At 40.8% G+C, this 13,646-nt stretch overlaps 1 protein-coding gene across 1 annotated transcript in view; it reads left to right on the top strand.

The window, feature by feature from the left end:
• Positions 1–13,646, top strand: part of LOC116292924 (dynein heavy chain domain-containing protein 1) — a 49,103-nt gene that overhangs the window by 14,459 nt on the left and 20,998 nt on the right. Inside the window, exons 19-36 of the mRNA XM_031700267.2 lie at positions 346–477; positions 641–861; positions 1,453–1,704; positions 1,901–1,990; positions 2,260–2,574; positions 2,839–2,976; positions 3,657–3,792; positions 4,602–4,861; positions 5,490–5,753; positions 6,333–6,615; positions 6,825–6,990; positions 7,831–8,196; positions 9,118–9,307; positions 9,635–9,733; positions 10,122–10,398; positions 10,852–11,117; positions 11,516–11,805; positions 13,327–13,574. Of these exons, the coding sequence (XP_031556127.2) occupies positions 346–477; positions 641–861; positions 1,453–1,704; positions 1,901–1,990; positions 2,260–2,574; positions 2,839–2,976; positions 3,657–3,792; positions 4,602–4,861; positions 5,490–5,753; positions 6,333–6,615; positions 6,825–6,990; positions 7,831–8,196; positions 9,118–9,307; positions 9,635–9,733; positions 10,122–10,398; positions 10,852–11,117; positions 11,516–11,805; positions 13,327–13,574 (3,993 nt within the window). The remainder of the gene's footprint in view (positions 1–345; positions 478–640; positions 862–1,452; positions 1,705–1,900; positions 1,991–2,259; positions 2,575–2,838; positions 2,977–3,656; positions 3,793–4,601; positions 4,862–5,489; positions 5,754–6,332; positions 6,616–6,824; positions 6,991–7,830; positions 8,197–9,117; positions 9,308–9,634; positions 9,734–10,121; positions 10,399–10,851; positions 11,118–11,515; positions 11,806–13,326; positions 13,575–13,646) is intronic.

Raw genomic sequence — 13,646 nt, 5'->3', positions numbered from 1 at the left:
GTCATGCAATTTGCAACATTTTTCAAACAAACTTTCGCTTGTCTGATCAAATTCTGCGACATGACATAGTTATGATCACGGCAAGGTCACGGTATCCAACTATAGTCAACTCTCGTTACAGTGAACAGCCTCGGGACCTTCACTTATTGTCCGTAATAGCGAGCGTCCGCAATAGGGAGAGTTTTTTGAGAGAGAATTTTGGTCATTTCTTTGTCAGTACTATTGGCCGGGGATTTTTCTCCTATCCGTAATAGCAAGGTGTGCGTAATATCGGGGTGTCCGCAAGGGGAGAGTTGACTATACTAAAAACGTTTTTCAATTAGTAACGTTTTGGTTTGGTTTTAGGCTTGATTGATGATCGAGTTTTCAGCCTGCACAGTTTTGAATGGCAGAGTGAACTAAGACCAGAAGTAGAGGTCACCGAAGTAATAACTTCTTCCTACGGTGGCCAGCAAGCAAATGACAAAGGAATTCCAGGTTTGAGTCGTATTTATGAGACCCATAACCCAGGGAGAGACCCATCTTTTGAGTCAAAAGTAAACGGAATAGGAAGAAGGGAAGGAGATAGGGTTAAAGAAGGATGGGTTTGTACCTAATTGGTGACTCTTCTTAATTTCTTATATTGTATTTTTTTTTTCAGTTAAAAGAAGTCACAGAGTTGGTCGTTGTATGATAGAGCAACTCGGTAGCAGCTCTTCCTATGGTTACGAGTATCTTGGGCCTTCATCGAGACTGGTCAGGACTCCATTAACAAAGCGATGCTTCCTGACGCTTAACATGGCGCTACAAGCTTTCAAGTGTGGCACACCTCATGGTCCTGATGGGACGGGCAAAACTGAAACTGTTAGGGAGCTGTCAAAGGTATAATGCACCTACAGTACGAACATAGGTCAATACAGATGTGTTTGCTGTGTTTTTTCATTTGCATTGCTCCGTACCAAAGAGTGATGAATAGAAATTTCATCGAGGGCATGGCTAACTCACAGATCAAACCCTGAAACAACCTCTGGGCTTATCAAAGTCAGGGCATGGCTAACTCACAGATCAAACCCTGAAACAACCTCTGGGCTGATCTAAGTCAGGGCATGGCTAACTCTCAGATCAAACCCTGAAACAACCTCTGGGCTGATCTAAGTCAGGGCATGGCTAACTCACAGATCAAACCCTGAAACAACCTCTGGGCTGATCAAAGTCAGGACACGGCTAACTCACAGATCAAACCCTGAAACAACCTCTGGGCTGATCTAAGTCAGGACACGGCTAACTCACAGATTGCACCCTGAAACAACGTCTGGGCTGACTCCTAACTCACAGATCAAAAAGGAATTTACGATGTTGGGTAAATTCCAAAAAATAAATTTCAGGAATGAAACCAGACTAGACCTCAGACGTGAGAGGCGTGCACCACCGTCACAACAGCCTTGATTAAAACTGTTATTTAATCTGTTTTAGATTCTTGGGCGACACCTGGTCATGTTCGACTGTTCACAAAGCCTAGCTAGCCCTATGCTAGTTCGTTACCTATCTGGCATGGTTACTGCCGGTTCGTGGGTCTGCTTTGAAAACATTGATTCAGTTAACACAGGTGTATTGTCTGTGTTTGGACAACACTTAGAGAAGATCAAAGGATCCATGAAAGCTCTTAAGAGGGACTTCTATAGTCAGTATACTGTGAGACGATGTTCAACTAAGGATCAAAAAACTGTAAGTAGTTTACTTATGCTTCCTTGCTTCCTTGCTTCCTTGCTTCCTTTTTTATTCACTTAGTTGTTTGTTTATTTTTCATTCATTCTTCTTTTCCTTCCCTTACTTTCTCCCTTTCATTTCCACCCTTTTCCGTTTCTCTTTCTTCTCCATTTTGGATATTTTCTATTTTAATGGGCCTCTTTTTTTCTCGCAGGCTGATTCAAGTAAACGTAGATCAAGTGTAACAAGTCTTACTCCTCTACACGGAGAAAAATCTCTCCGGCAAAAACCAGACATTGAGCAGGTATGCTAATCTGTTTCAATTGTGTCAGCATTTTCCCCCCGGAATATGTTCTCTATGAGAGGCGTCGCCATTAGTGTGCCTTGCTGAGCAATTCTGATTGGTTAAGTATTCATATCACACGCTATTATTGGTACAATGTATGGCGTCTTTCCATTCTTGCACGTGCCAAGTGCATGATTTTTTTGTGACATGACCGTCATGTTGATTGACTTTTCTTCGCATTGCAAAGGTGCACGCCTTATTTATAATATATTTTTTTCTTCCTCTAGGAATTAAAACATCAAAGACGTCGTCTATCCATTACTGAAACAGACAACATCCTTGAATCATCTTACTATCAAACCTCCAATAAACCAGCCAAGAAGACCACCTCTTCCTATGATGACCAAATACTCGACGTGACATTCCTGGACATCAAGGGTGCTGCCCGCTATAAGGATACCACACCCGATAGCTTCACCATGCCCTTATTGGGGAATATTGTGTTTAACAGTCAACTGATGGCTGCAAGTGAGATGTATGGGTGTTTCATGACTATGTCTTCCTATTACAACAGCAGTGCATATATCCCTGAGAATTTGAAGGTAAAAAAGGTCTTTGTAGATCTCATACACTAGATAGGGATCTTGCATAGGATCTTATATCCTATAGTGCATCTCCCTCCCACCTACCTGAGTGAATGTAGTGGTAGTGTGTCTGAAGCAAACTTTACGAAAGAGCCTATCGCAGGAAGTAATACTTGTGAAATTTACAGCTGTAATTTTCTTTTAAAAAAAGCCCGAATAATGCATTATGGGCGTTTTATTAAGGTGAGACAACTTATACTTTCTGATTCCTTATTATTTGAGGCTTTACTAAGACCAGTGGCAATGATCGTTCCTGATGCTCTGCCAGTTTTGGAAATATCCATGAGGTGCTGTGGGTTTACGGAAGCCAAACCTCTAGCCAACAAAATCCTTACTTTCTTCAAGATGATCAGTGACCAGGTAATTATTTCCACGCCCTTTACATCTACTCTCATAATAGAACTCTTTAGCTTGGGCGTAATGTTTTCCTATTTCTGACAGACCATGTGATAAACAACACAACTGATAAACAATGAAAGGATACTCTAGGCAATAACATGTGGTCTGAAGTGGGAAAACATTTTGTCCAACCAAAAAGGTTCTATTGATATAATAGTGTTTTAGCCATCGACTGCCTGATATCCACATTCATGTTTCTTCTCATACCCAACCATTAAACAAAGAAATGATACTCTAGGGAATGACACGCGGTCTGAAATGGGAAAACATTTTGTCCAACCAAAAAGGTTCTATTGATATAATAGTGTTTTAGCCATCGACTGCCTGATATCCACATTCATGTTTCTTCTCATACCCAACCATTAAACAAAGAAATGATACTCTAGGGAATGACACGCGGTCTGAAATGGGAAAACATTACGACCAAGCTAAAAAGGTCTATTACTTGAGCAAAACAGCCCAAGAGATCTGGGATTTTGGCTCCAGTTTATCAAAAAAACTAATTCAGACCGTTGGAAAATTGACGGAAACCAAAAACCAAGACGTCTTGAATTATAGATAGATTACCCGTGCGAACTGCACTAGACACTATCATGAATGTGTTAAATATCCCTGCGAATTATTCTTTGTTTATGTGACAGGTGTCGTGTCAAGCACAGTACGACTTTTCTCTCCGTTCCATGCGCTCTGTGATCACTCTCGCTAGTAAACAGTTAAGACAAGACTTGAAGAAAAAGGCCAGCGAAAAAGAGTCTGAAGGAGAAGATAATAAAGAAGGTTTGTAAAGCTATTTTAAAAAAAGGTTGTGAAAGTATTGTTGCATGTTGCGTGTTACATACCAGGCCCGAACTGCACTACGGGGTGACGCGAACGCAATCAGCGAAAGGCCACAATATATGAAATTTTCTCCAACTTTGTCTTGCTGCATGTTGCGTGTCACATACCAGGCCCGAACTGCACTATCGGGTGATGTGAATAGTTTTCTCCGACTTTGTCTGCCCATTTTTTCGTCGTAATTTCTTCTGTGCTGACATCATTTACGAATGAATATAATATAATTCAACATCCAGCATGCAACATGTAGCAAAACCTTCACCAACGTATTATGAAATAGGCCGTATATAGATATTCACTTTGTAGTATAGGATATATGAGAAAAGTATTAAATAAATTCCAATTTACTGCCGCTTGCTCCACACAAAAATCTTCAATGATTACAAGCCAATAGTCCCCATCACAGTTCCCTGCGCCATCTTGAAAGGTAGCCGTGCGGTGAGCTTGCAATGATAGAGTCTCGTGAATAATTACCCAAGGGGTTAAAAAAAGGTCTCGCTTTCATTCAAAGGCACGGCTACCTTTCAAGATGGCGCAGGGACCTGTGAAGGGGACTTTGATTGTAGCCCAAGGGTCGTTTCAGGGCATTGACAAAATTTGAAAGGTAGTCAATATTTTGCAGCGTAATGACTTATAATGTTAACTTTAATATTTATACCGCGTATATTGTTTCATATGCTCACATGCACGCAGGTAATGATAACATTTGAATGCATAAATAACGTTTTATCGTTAACGTTTATTATCGTTAGCACCAACCCGAAGTCCATTCTTGGAGAGTTTTGAACGTCGTCAAACCGAAGAAAACTCTGTCGTACATGGCATCTTCAACTTCTTTGGAAACAAGCTCGAGTCATCAGACAGAGAGGTTTTCTCTGCGACGCTTGATTCAGTGTTTGTCCACAGTGTGTTGATGTCTATGTCTACTGAAGGAGATCCTGTACTCCAAGATGAGCTAAAAGAGTACTTCCAAGCCAATGGTTTACAAATAAGACCGGAAATGATCTCCAAAGTAAGTTCGTGATTCGAGGATTTTTTTCGGGGTTCTCTGGTTTCCCTTCGCCTCTGCAAAACCAAACATACTAAATTCCAATAGAGGTTTTGCACCATCACGTGCCCATCCCATAATACTGCTTGGGCTTCCTGTGGTTAGATGGCAAAACAATATAATGCCTTTGCTCTCGGAAATTGAATTCTTTCTCATGTAAAACGATTGTATTGTTCCTGCCATCTAACATGGCTGCCGTCACGTGATGGTGCAAAACCTCTATTCGGTTTCTGTGAGTCAGCCTTGTCGCCTTGATAATTCTAGTGGTTGTTTCTGAATGCGCGACTTGCAATTGGCTGGCCATGTCTTTGTTGATATCAAATTGCTTAGATTCATAGAGATCCTTGTTAATATTTGCACGTGCGGATTCAAACTTGACTGCCACATTTTCAAAGTGAGGAGGGGTAATTTGGGTAGGATCGCTTGGAGATTCTCGAAAAACTATGAATTTTTTACTGAGATAAAGGGGGAAGGCTACAATCGTTTTAAAAGAGTTTACCACGAATCCCCCAGCCCTCCCCTCTTAAACAAAAATTGTACCTTCCCTTATTGCACTCTAAGTACTAAATGCAGCTTTTATTTATGTTTACAGGCTCTACAGTTATATCAGAGTATTCAAAGCAATGGTAAAATCATAGTCCTCGGCTCTGCAGGATCCGGTAAAACCACCCTACATCAGGCCTTAACTGGAGCTGTGAACAACCTGAACACTAGACTTTCAGTCAACTTACCTCCGCGCAAAACACCAAAAACTACCAGTGTCCATTCTGAGATGACAGTCGATGTGGAGAGCAGTAAGCTATGGCCCAAAATAGACGTTATGGTTGTATACCCTAAATCTATGACCAACGATGAGGTGAGCTACCATGGATATTGATTGCATGGGGATCGGAGGGTGGTCAACAGCATGAAGATTAACTGATCCCCCACCCCTAACCTGAGTATCAGTCCTCCCCCTCCCCTGGCGTCTGATACTCAGGTTACCCACCCCAAAGAGACACTATATTTCTTTATTAACTCTTACTTATTAGTGGTTACTACTGAGTGATCTTCCCTTTGGTTCCTGTCAATATTCACTTGATCCTCCCTCCAGTTGTCAAAAAAAATGTGATCCCCCTAATCCTAATACCCCAGGCAATAACTTATGACCACTCCCTTAGAGACTTCCTCCTCCCCTCCAGACCCCGTCGGCTACCTCACATAGAAGGCTGCTTACGCAGGCTACCTAATCGTAGATGAAGTAAAACAAGCAGGGCACAGGCAGCATTAGGCAAACTATATTAAATAGGCTAACTTCGATATCTTAAAATACTGCCATGATAGTACTTCATTTATTCTACTAAAATGTGATTATCATCAAAAAATTTTGTGATGAATAAAACATTGCATCATACATGACGTTTCTATCCTGCTTTTTTTGCCTATATAATTTTAGCTATTCGGGCGAATGGACAGTTCAGCAAATCTCTGGCGTGACGGACTCATCAGCAAATACTTGCGTGACACAAACACATCAGCGCATACGAAAAATGAACTACAGTCACTTTCATTAGAAGAGAAGCAGCGTGTCTTCCGAGGGATGGCAGATCTGTCTCGTGTGGAAAAGTGGCTTGTGTTTGATGGTCCTCTGGATGACTTTTGGATGGGGCCATTGAATACCGTACTGGATAATACCCGGGCGCTGTCTTTGGGCAATGGGGGCTCCATTACTGTACCAGGTAAAGTAAATATAAATGTGTATTTGAAACATTATTGAAACTAAACCAAAGTATCGGATAATACCCGGGCGCTGTCTTTGGGCAAGGGTAGCCCCCTCATCGTACCATATAATTCAAACGTAAATCCACTGAATCGAGAAACAAAGAAAAGATTGGACCCCTCTAATGACTTGAATGATCACATTAATCGGTTTTTACCTTTTTTTCAGATACCGTCAATATATTGTTTGAAACGACTGACCTGAGCCTGGCTTCGCCTTCACTGGTAACCCGCTGCTCTGTCGTGCATTGTCCTGATACTCTGATTGGATGGAAATCTTTTTTGAGGTCATGGATCAAGACAGCTCACTCCAAGTGGGAAATTTCGAGTCGAGGGTAAGTGCAAATTAGCATCTCATTGACTCTTTTTGCTCTTTGGGCTTCCTGTGGCGAGGACAAAAGATTTAATATAGGGATCCCAACAGAGAATATAGAATATATGGAGTAGCCTGCGGATTAGGCTAAGTGCAAATAAGTTAAAAGAGATACTTGCTTTGGCTTACTTCTTTTCTTTGATAAGAGGGTTAGTTATTGGTGTTGCCCAGCATTCACCCTCCATACCTAAAATTTAACGTCAATTTTTATGGTAAAAATTTCTAATGACGTTGTACATATATTTTCTGTGGGCGCATTTTCGATCCAGTTTCAATGCCCTTGAAAAAGATTCCTAACCTGTTCAACCAGTTTCATTTCTCTTTAGGAAAAAAAAAAACGATTTTTAGGCTTTGTAGCTTCACTTCACGAATAATTAATTCAACTCTTTTTTTTTTTTCGAGAAGAAATCCATTCACGTAGTTAGAGCTTTCGATTTTTCGATTAGAATCGATTTTTCGTAAAGCCCCGTTTACACTGGCGATTTTTGCGGCGATTTTGCGGCGATTTTTGTGGCAATTTTCGGGAATATGAAATCTTTTGTCTCATCCTTCAAAAGAGACATTCGTCTAGGAAAACCTTGGTATCCTGAAAAAAACTTTACAAGTAAATCCTTTACCATTATTTATTATGGAAAAAATCGCAAAAAAAACCGCAGCAAAAATCGCTAGTGTAAACGGGGCTTAGGAAAACTGAGAAGGCCCTAGGTACGAGATGGCATAAATCTTGAAAATCAGATTTTCATATTTTAGATTTTTTACGTTAATAAATGTTATTAATAAACTATTTTTATTATTCCAAAAGGCTTGGTATCATCTCAAATCTAATGGATCATGTAGTTGAATCAACACTGGAATTTCTTCAGAAGAACTGTAGCCCCATCCTTAACACCGACTGCGGCACCAAAACAGCCCCAGCCTCCCCCTCTAGGGGTACTTATGAAGTACAGACGCTTCTTCGATATCTGTCAGCCCTGTTTGATTCTCACATCTTGCGCGAGACTGAAGATCATCATCATCTTCAGGGCTTGCATCACAAGGGAAGTATATCAGTGGCAGGGCCGACTGGTAGCCGTCATAATTCTGGGATTTCTTCCAGTGACTCAGGAAAAGTGATTTCAGCTTTTGCTTTTGCCTTCGTGTGGTCGTTTGGAGGTCATATCCACCACAGGTATTCCATAAGTTTCATTTAGACATTTATTTGCTTAGCTGTTGGGCAGAACAAGAAGCATGAATATGCAGATACAACTCTAGCAAAGAGTATTATGCTAAAAAAGGTTGACTCCCAAGCTAAAGAAGACTATAGGGCGTTTTCACTCAGTCCCTAGAGAGTTAACTGAAATATTGCAAAATATTAAACTAACGGCAAAGTTATTGTCAAAGGTATACTAATAGTGCAGTTTTCGTATGACTGTGAAAAGCTCAGTGCCGTGCCGTGACCGTGATGTTTTCTAGAACTTTAATTGGCTGATTTTTTTCTCGCGCAATGTGATTGGTCTGAAAGTGCCGTGACTTTGGCGTGACCGTGTTTAAGCCGTGTTCTTGGCATTTGATTGGATGGAGAGTGAATTCTCGAGCAATGTGATTGGTCTGGCGTATTCCTAGGCGTGTCAAGAACGTGTTCGTGACGTGAGCTTTTCACAGTCATGCGAAAACTGTTCTATGGCGGCTATAATTACTGATCTTATCAAAATCCATTGTTTTCAGTCTGCATTATCCTAACGAATGCATAGAGGAAAATCAGACATATTTAGTTCATTCATTATTGGCTTTGTTTCTATGATAAACAAGCTAGAAAGAAAACAATTGGATTTTGATAAGAACAATAACTATACTAGATAATGACTGAGGCACGCAGCATTCGTAGGTATAATGCAGGCAGCTTCGGGCTACGCCCTCAGCTGCCTGCATTATACCTACGAATGCTGCGTGCCTCAGTCATTATCTATTAAGTAACGTCATGTGAAAACGCTCTGTAGACTCTAACAATTAAGACTCTAATTCCCATGTTCCACGCACTTTTCTACAAAATGTTCCTACTGCCCTGTTTGTCCTGATAAACAAAAATAATTCCTTTGCACTTCCTTTACAGATACAAAGATGCATTCGACGAGCATGCGCGCAAGATACTCTCCTCAGGTCCCTATCCAGCCACAATACCAGAGGATGGCCTGGTGTACGATTACTATTTGGACTTCTTTAAAGGAACGTTGGTCAAATGGGAAGAAAGACCTGGTGCTCAGTTTAAGACCTTGGCATCGTCCTTCACTGTCGTTCCTGAGGTAATGACCAAAGAATGTAGACTCCTCACGACAAATTCCTACCTAGGGAAGGGGGATCACTAAATTAAAAGTTGCAATCCTCAACATAGATTTTTTTTTTCAACTGACTTTTTTAAAATTATATACCAATTTCTCACATGTAGCTATTCGTATATCCAAAGAGGAAATCATTACTACCTACGCAACGCTTTTACATTATTTATCTAGCAAACAATTCGTGACTTCAAACCTACCTAGACATTCTTGGAATTATCTTATAGGCAAATCGTGACGGATCAGACACGTAGATCATCGCTTCATTTCGTATTCCTTATTTGTTTTTCCCAGCTTGATCGTTACTTCTTTTTAATGGATCTGATGATTTCTGCACATCAACCAGTTCTCTTAGTTGGGAACACAGGTTCGGGAAAATCTGCCTTAATCCAGGTGAATACCAGAAAAGGGTTTAGTCACCCATCCATTTAACGTATTTCATCCCAACAATTAATCCCATTTATCCATCTTTCCAATGAACCATCTAACCACCCATTCATTTGTCTACACATCCATCTATACCATCCTGTCCAACCATCTATTTTAGCTATCATTCCATTCATCCCTAACTCATCAATCCAACCATCCAATCCCACTACCTGATTCTCATCCATCTATCCCTCCTCCCATCAATCCACTTCCTCTCCCCATCCCTCCCTCGCTCCCTCCCTCGCTCCCTCCCTCCCTCCCCTTTTCCCATCCAACCATCTACATCTTAAATGCACTAATTCATTGTGCTTGTTAAAAAATCTTTTCTAATACTACATACCGTTATATTAAGAACCTCATTAGTCCGCGCCATTCGTACCAACGAATCTTCATGTCTCCTGGATTCTCGTGTAAACTACTGCAAGAAAACATCGAATCCAAAGTTAATCAAGTAAAACAACGTGATCTAAGACAAGTTGTTAGCCACCACAACATATCTGAGGGTGAGCTGGCATCCAGCACTAAATCCAAGTCCCAGCTCTTGTTTTTAGATGATCTTAGCTATTCTGGTGCAGATGAAAGTGGTGCTCAACCACCCCTCGAGTTACTGAGACAAATACTTGCTGAAGGTAGGGCAGATTCATGATAGCAATTTTACAGAAATACATTATCACAATGTTCTATTTGTCCTTTTGTTTCCCACGCCTTCACCCATTTCTTCTTTTCTTAATTTCCCATTTCTCTCACTTCCTCTCTAATCCCTCAGTTTTTTTTTCTCCCTTTTTTTCTTTCTTTCTTTCTTCCTTCCTTGCTTCTTTCCTTGCTTCCTTGTATCCTTGCTTTCTTCCTTCTTTGCTTTCGCGTCCGTCCATCCTTTTAATTACTAATAACTTCTTTACTCTCCCTCCCTCCCTCTCTCCCTCCCTCCGTTCTCATTTTCTCCTTACCTCCTCCTTTCTTTTTTTTTTCTTTGCCTCACTTTTCGTCTTTCCTTTTTTTATACCAAATTATCCCATCCAAGCAATATTTGTGTCATTTCCATATATTCCTTCATTCCTCTTATAACCATCTCTTTCCTTCAGGTTATTTATACGACAAAGAGACGAATCAATGTAACCCAGTTCAAAACATTCAGTTCCTAGCTACAGCAGTACCTCCCAGTTCCACCAGTGTGGGTAGTGGAGTCGCCAGTCACGTGCTGAGCCCTCGATTGACTCGTCTCATGACCGTACTGTCATTCTTTCCTGTCAGCTCGGAGACGCTGACGGTCATCTACTCGGGCGTCTTTCATGCCTGGCTACAGGAGTTCCCTGCCTACTCTCTGACACACCACTCACTTATTGCGAAGGTAGGAAGACTCATAACAATGCGCAGCACTAAAGAGGGCTTGTTAGTGAATAAAAATGCAAACCTACAGACAAAAACACCTTTTGACCCAAAAGGTTTATTCGCAGACGTGTGTCGGCGTGGAGCAGTGGACGTGGAGCTCTCTAATATAGTATAGCGGCACGTCATAATAATCACAAATTCCAACGGTGAATTAAAGAATACATGCACAACTTCAGTCAACAATACAAACACTTTAATGTAACATGACCTTAAATGTAACACGTGAATTTTCTACTCAAAATCATTGCTAACCCTGAGCAACACAGAACTGGAAACTGGAGTTTGTGTAATATTTTGAGTGTTGAGTAAACATCCTTTTCAATCAAAGCGTTTTCTTTTGTTTTCTTTTGCCTGCAGGCTATGGCAAGTGCAGCTGTCAATTTATTTGACAAGATTCGTGAAGAACTTCGTCCAACTCCTTTGAACCCTCACTTTATTTTCACCCAGCACGATCTTGCACGAGTTGCACAAAGTATGTCTTTATTCTCAACGACTTCCCGCTCTCGACCACGGCCTCGGATCAGGAGACGTGGTACAGAAAGAGGAACGTCCATATACTCGAGCAGAACAGATATTCTGGGTGAATTGAATGGAAATGATTATGATCTGGTTGGAAAGGATAGCAAGAAAATCGGGCAGGATAGTAGGTAAGTTGCCAGGTGCTGCATGGAAAACAAAACAACAACAAGACAAAAGAGCTGAATATAGAATAAAACAGTAAATGGAACGATGGAACAAAGTTGGAAAGATGTATGAAGGAGCAAGGGGAGACAACAACAGCTGGAACGTCAACTACAACAACAGCAGCAGCAGCAGTAGCGTCACTAGCAACTATGCCACATCAACAACTACAAAAGTAGCAGCTACACTACCATCAGTAGTGCAGTTTTCGTATGACTGTGAAAAGCTCAGTGCCGTAAGCGAGACGTGCCGTGACCGTGATGCTTTCTAGAATTTTAATTGGCTGATTTTTTTCACGCACAATATGATTGGTCGATTTTTGCCTTCACCTTGGCGTGACCGTGTCCGCTCCGTGTTTATGCCATGTTCCGGGTATTTGATTGGATGGAGAGTAAATTATCGTGCAATGTAATTGGCCTGGCGTATCCCTTGCCGTGTTATGGCCATGTTCGTGCCGTGAACTTTACACGGTCATACGAAGACTGCACTAAAACAGCTGCAACTGCTATTACTACTACTGCCACTGTTGTAGCTGCTGCTGCCACCACCGCCGCCGCTATGACAGCAGGAACCCCACCAACAACAATAATAACAACCACACCATGACCACAAAAATACTAAAATAACGATAGCAACACTACCACCATGAGCAGTAGTAGCAAAAACACTGGAAACAACTTTATTTGGCACAAAACTCAATTTATCATTTTATTTGTGACGGGCAACAACATCTAACCATCCTATTGATTTGTACCTTAGCACCATAAATCTAACCAAACCTATTGATTTGTACCTTAGCACCATAAATCTAACCATCCTATTGATTTGTACTTTAGCACCATAATTCTAACCATCCTATTGATTTGTACCTTAGCACCATAAATCTAACCAAACCTATTGATTTGTACCTTAGCACCATAAATCTAACCATCCTATTGATTTGTACCTTAGCACCATAAATCTAACCATCCTATTGATTTGTACCTTAGCACCATAAATCTAACCATCCTATTGATTTGTACCTTAGCACCATAAATCTAACCATCCTATTGATTTGTACCTTACTACCATAAATCTAACCAAATCTATTGATTTGTACCTTACCACCATAAATCTAACCAAACCTATTGATTTGTACCTTAGCACCATAAATCTAACCATCCTATTGATTTGTACCTTAGCACCATAAATCTAACCAAATCTATTGATTTGTACCTTACCACCATAAATCTAACCATCCTATTGATTTGTACCTTAGCACCATAAATCTAACCATCCTATTGATTTGTACCTTAGCACCATAAATCTAACCATCCTATTGATTTGTACCTTACCACCATAAATCTAACCATCCTATTGATTTGTACCTTAGCACCATAAATCTAACCATCCTATTGATTTGTACTTTAGCACCATAAATCTAACCATCCTATTGATTTGTACCTTACCACCATAAATCTAACCAAACCTATTGATTTGTACCTTAGCACCATAGATATCGAAGCTAAAAAGTCCATAATCAAGACACCAGCAGTTTTGTCACCCCTCATTCGTCCATTGTTCAGACTTTGGTGTCACGAAAACACACGTACATATTGTGATCGCCTCCTGGATGAAGACCAGCGATTCTGGTTTGCGTCAGTACTGAATGAACAGGTCGAGGAACACTTCTGCAAGGGGGAAGGTTCGCTGGAACTGATGTTTGAAGAGTATGCTTCTCAGAAGATCCTAGAAGGTAGGATGACAAATTAGCCTGTGACCGACTTAGTTCAATACTCCAAACAGTATATAGTACATATAGCACTGT

This window comes from Actinia tenebrosa, unplaced genomic scaffold, assembly GCF_029948245.1.
Source record: "Actinia tenebrosa isolate PJP-AT-01 unplaced genomic scaffold, QUT_ActTen_1.0 PGA_scaffold11__36_contigs__length_13525064, whole genome shotgun sequence".
NCBI lineage: Eukaryota > Metazoa > Cnidaria > Anthozoa > Actiniaria > Actiniidae > Actinia > Actinia tenebrosa.
The sequence above is the reverse complement of the archived record's forward strand: the minus strand, read 5'-3'. Positions and strand labels throughout refer to the sequence as shown.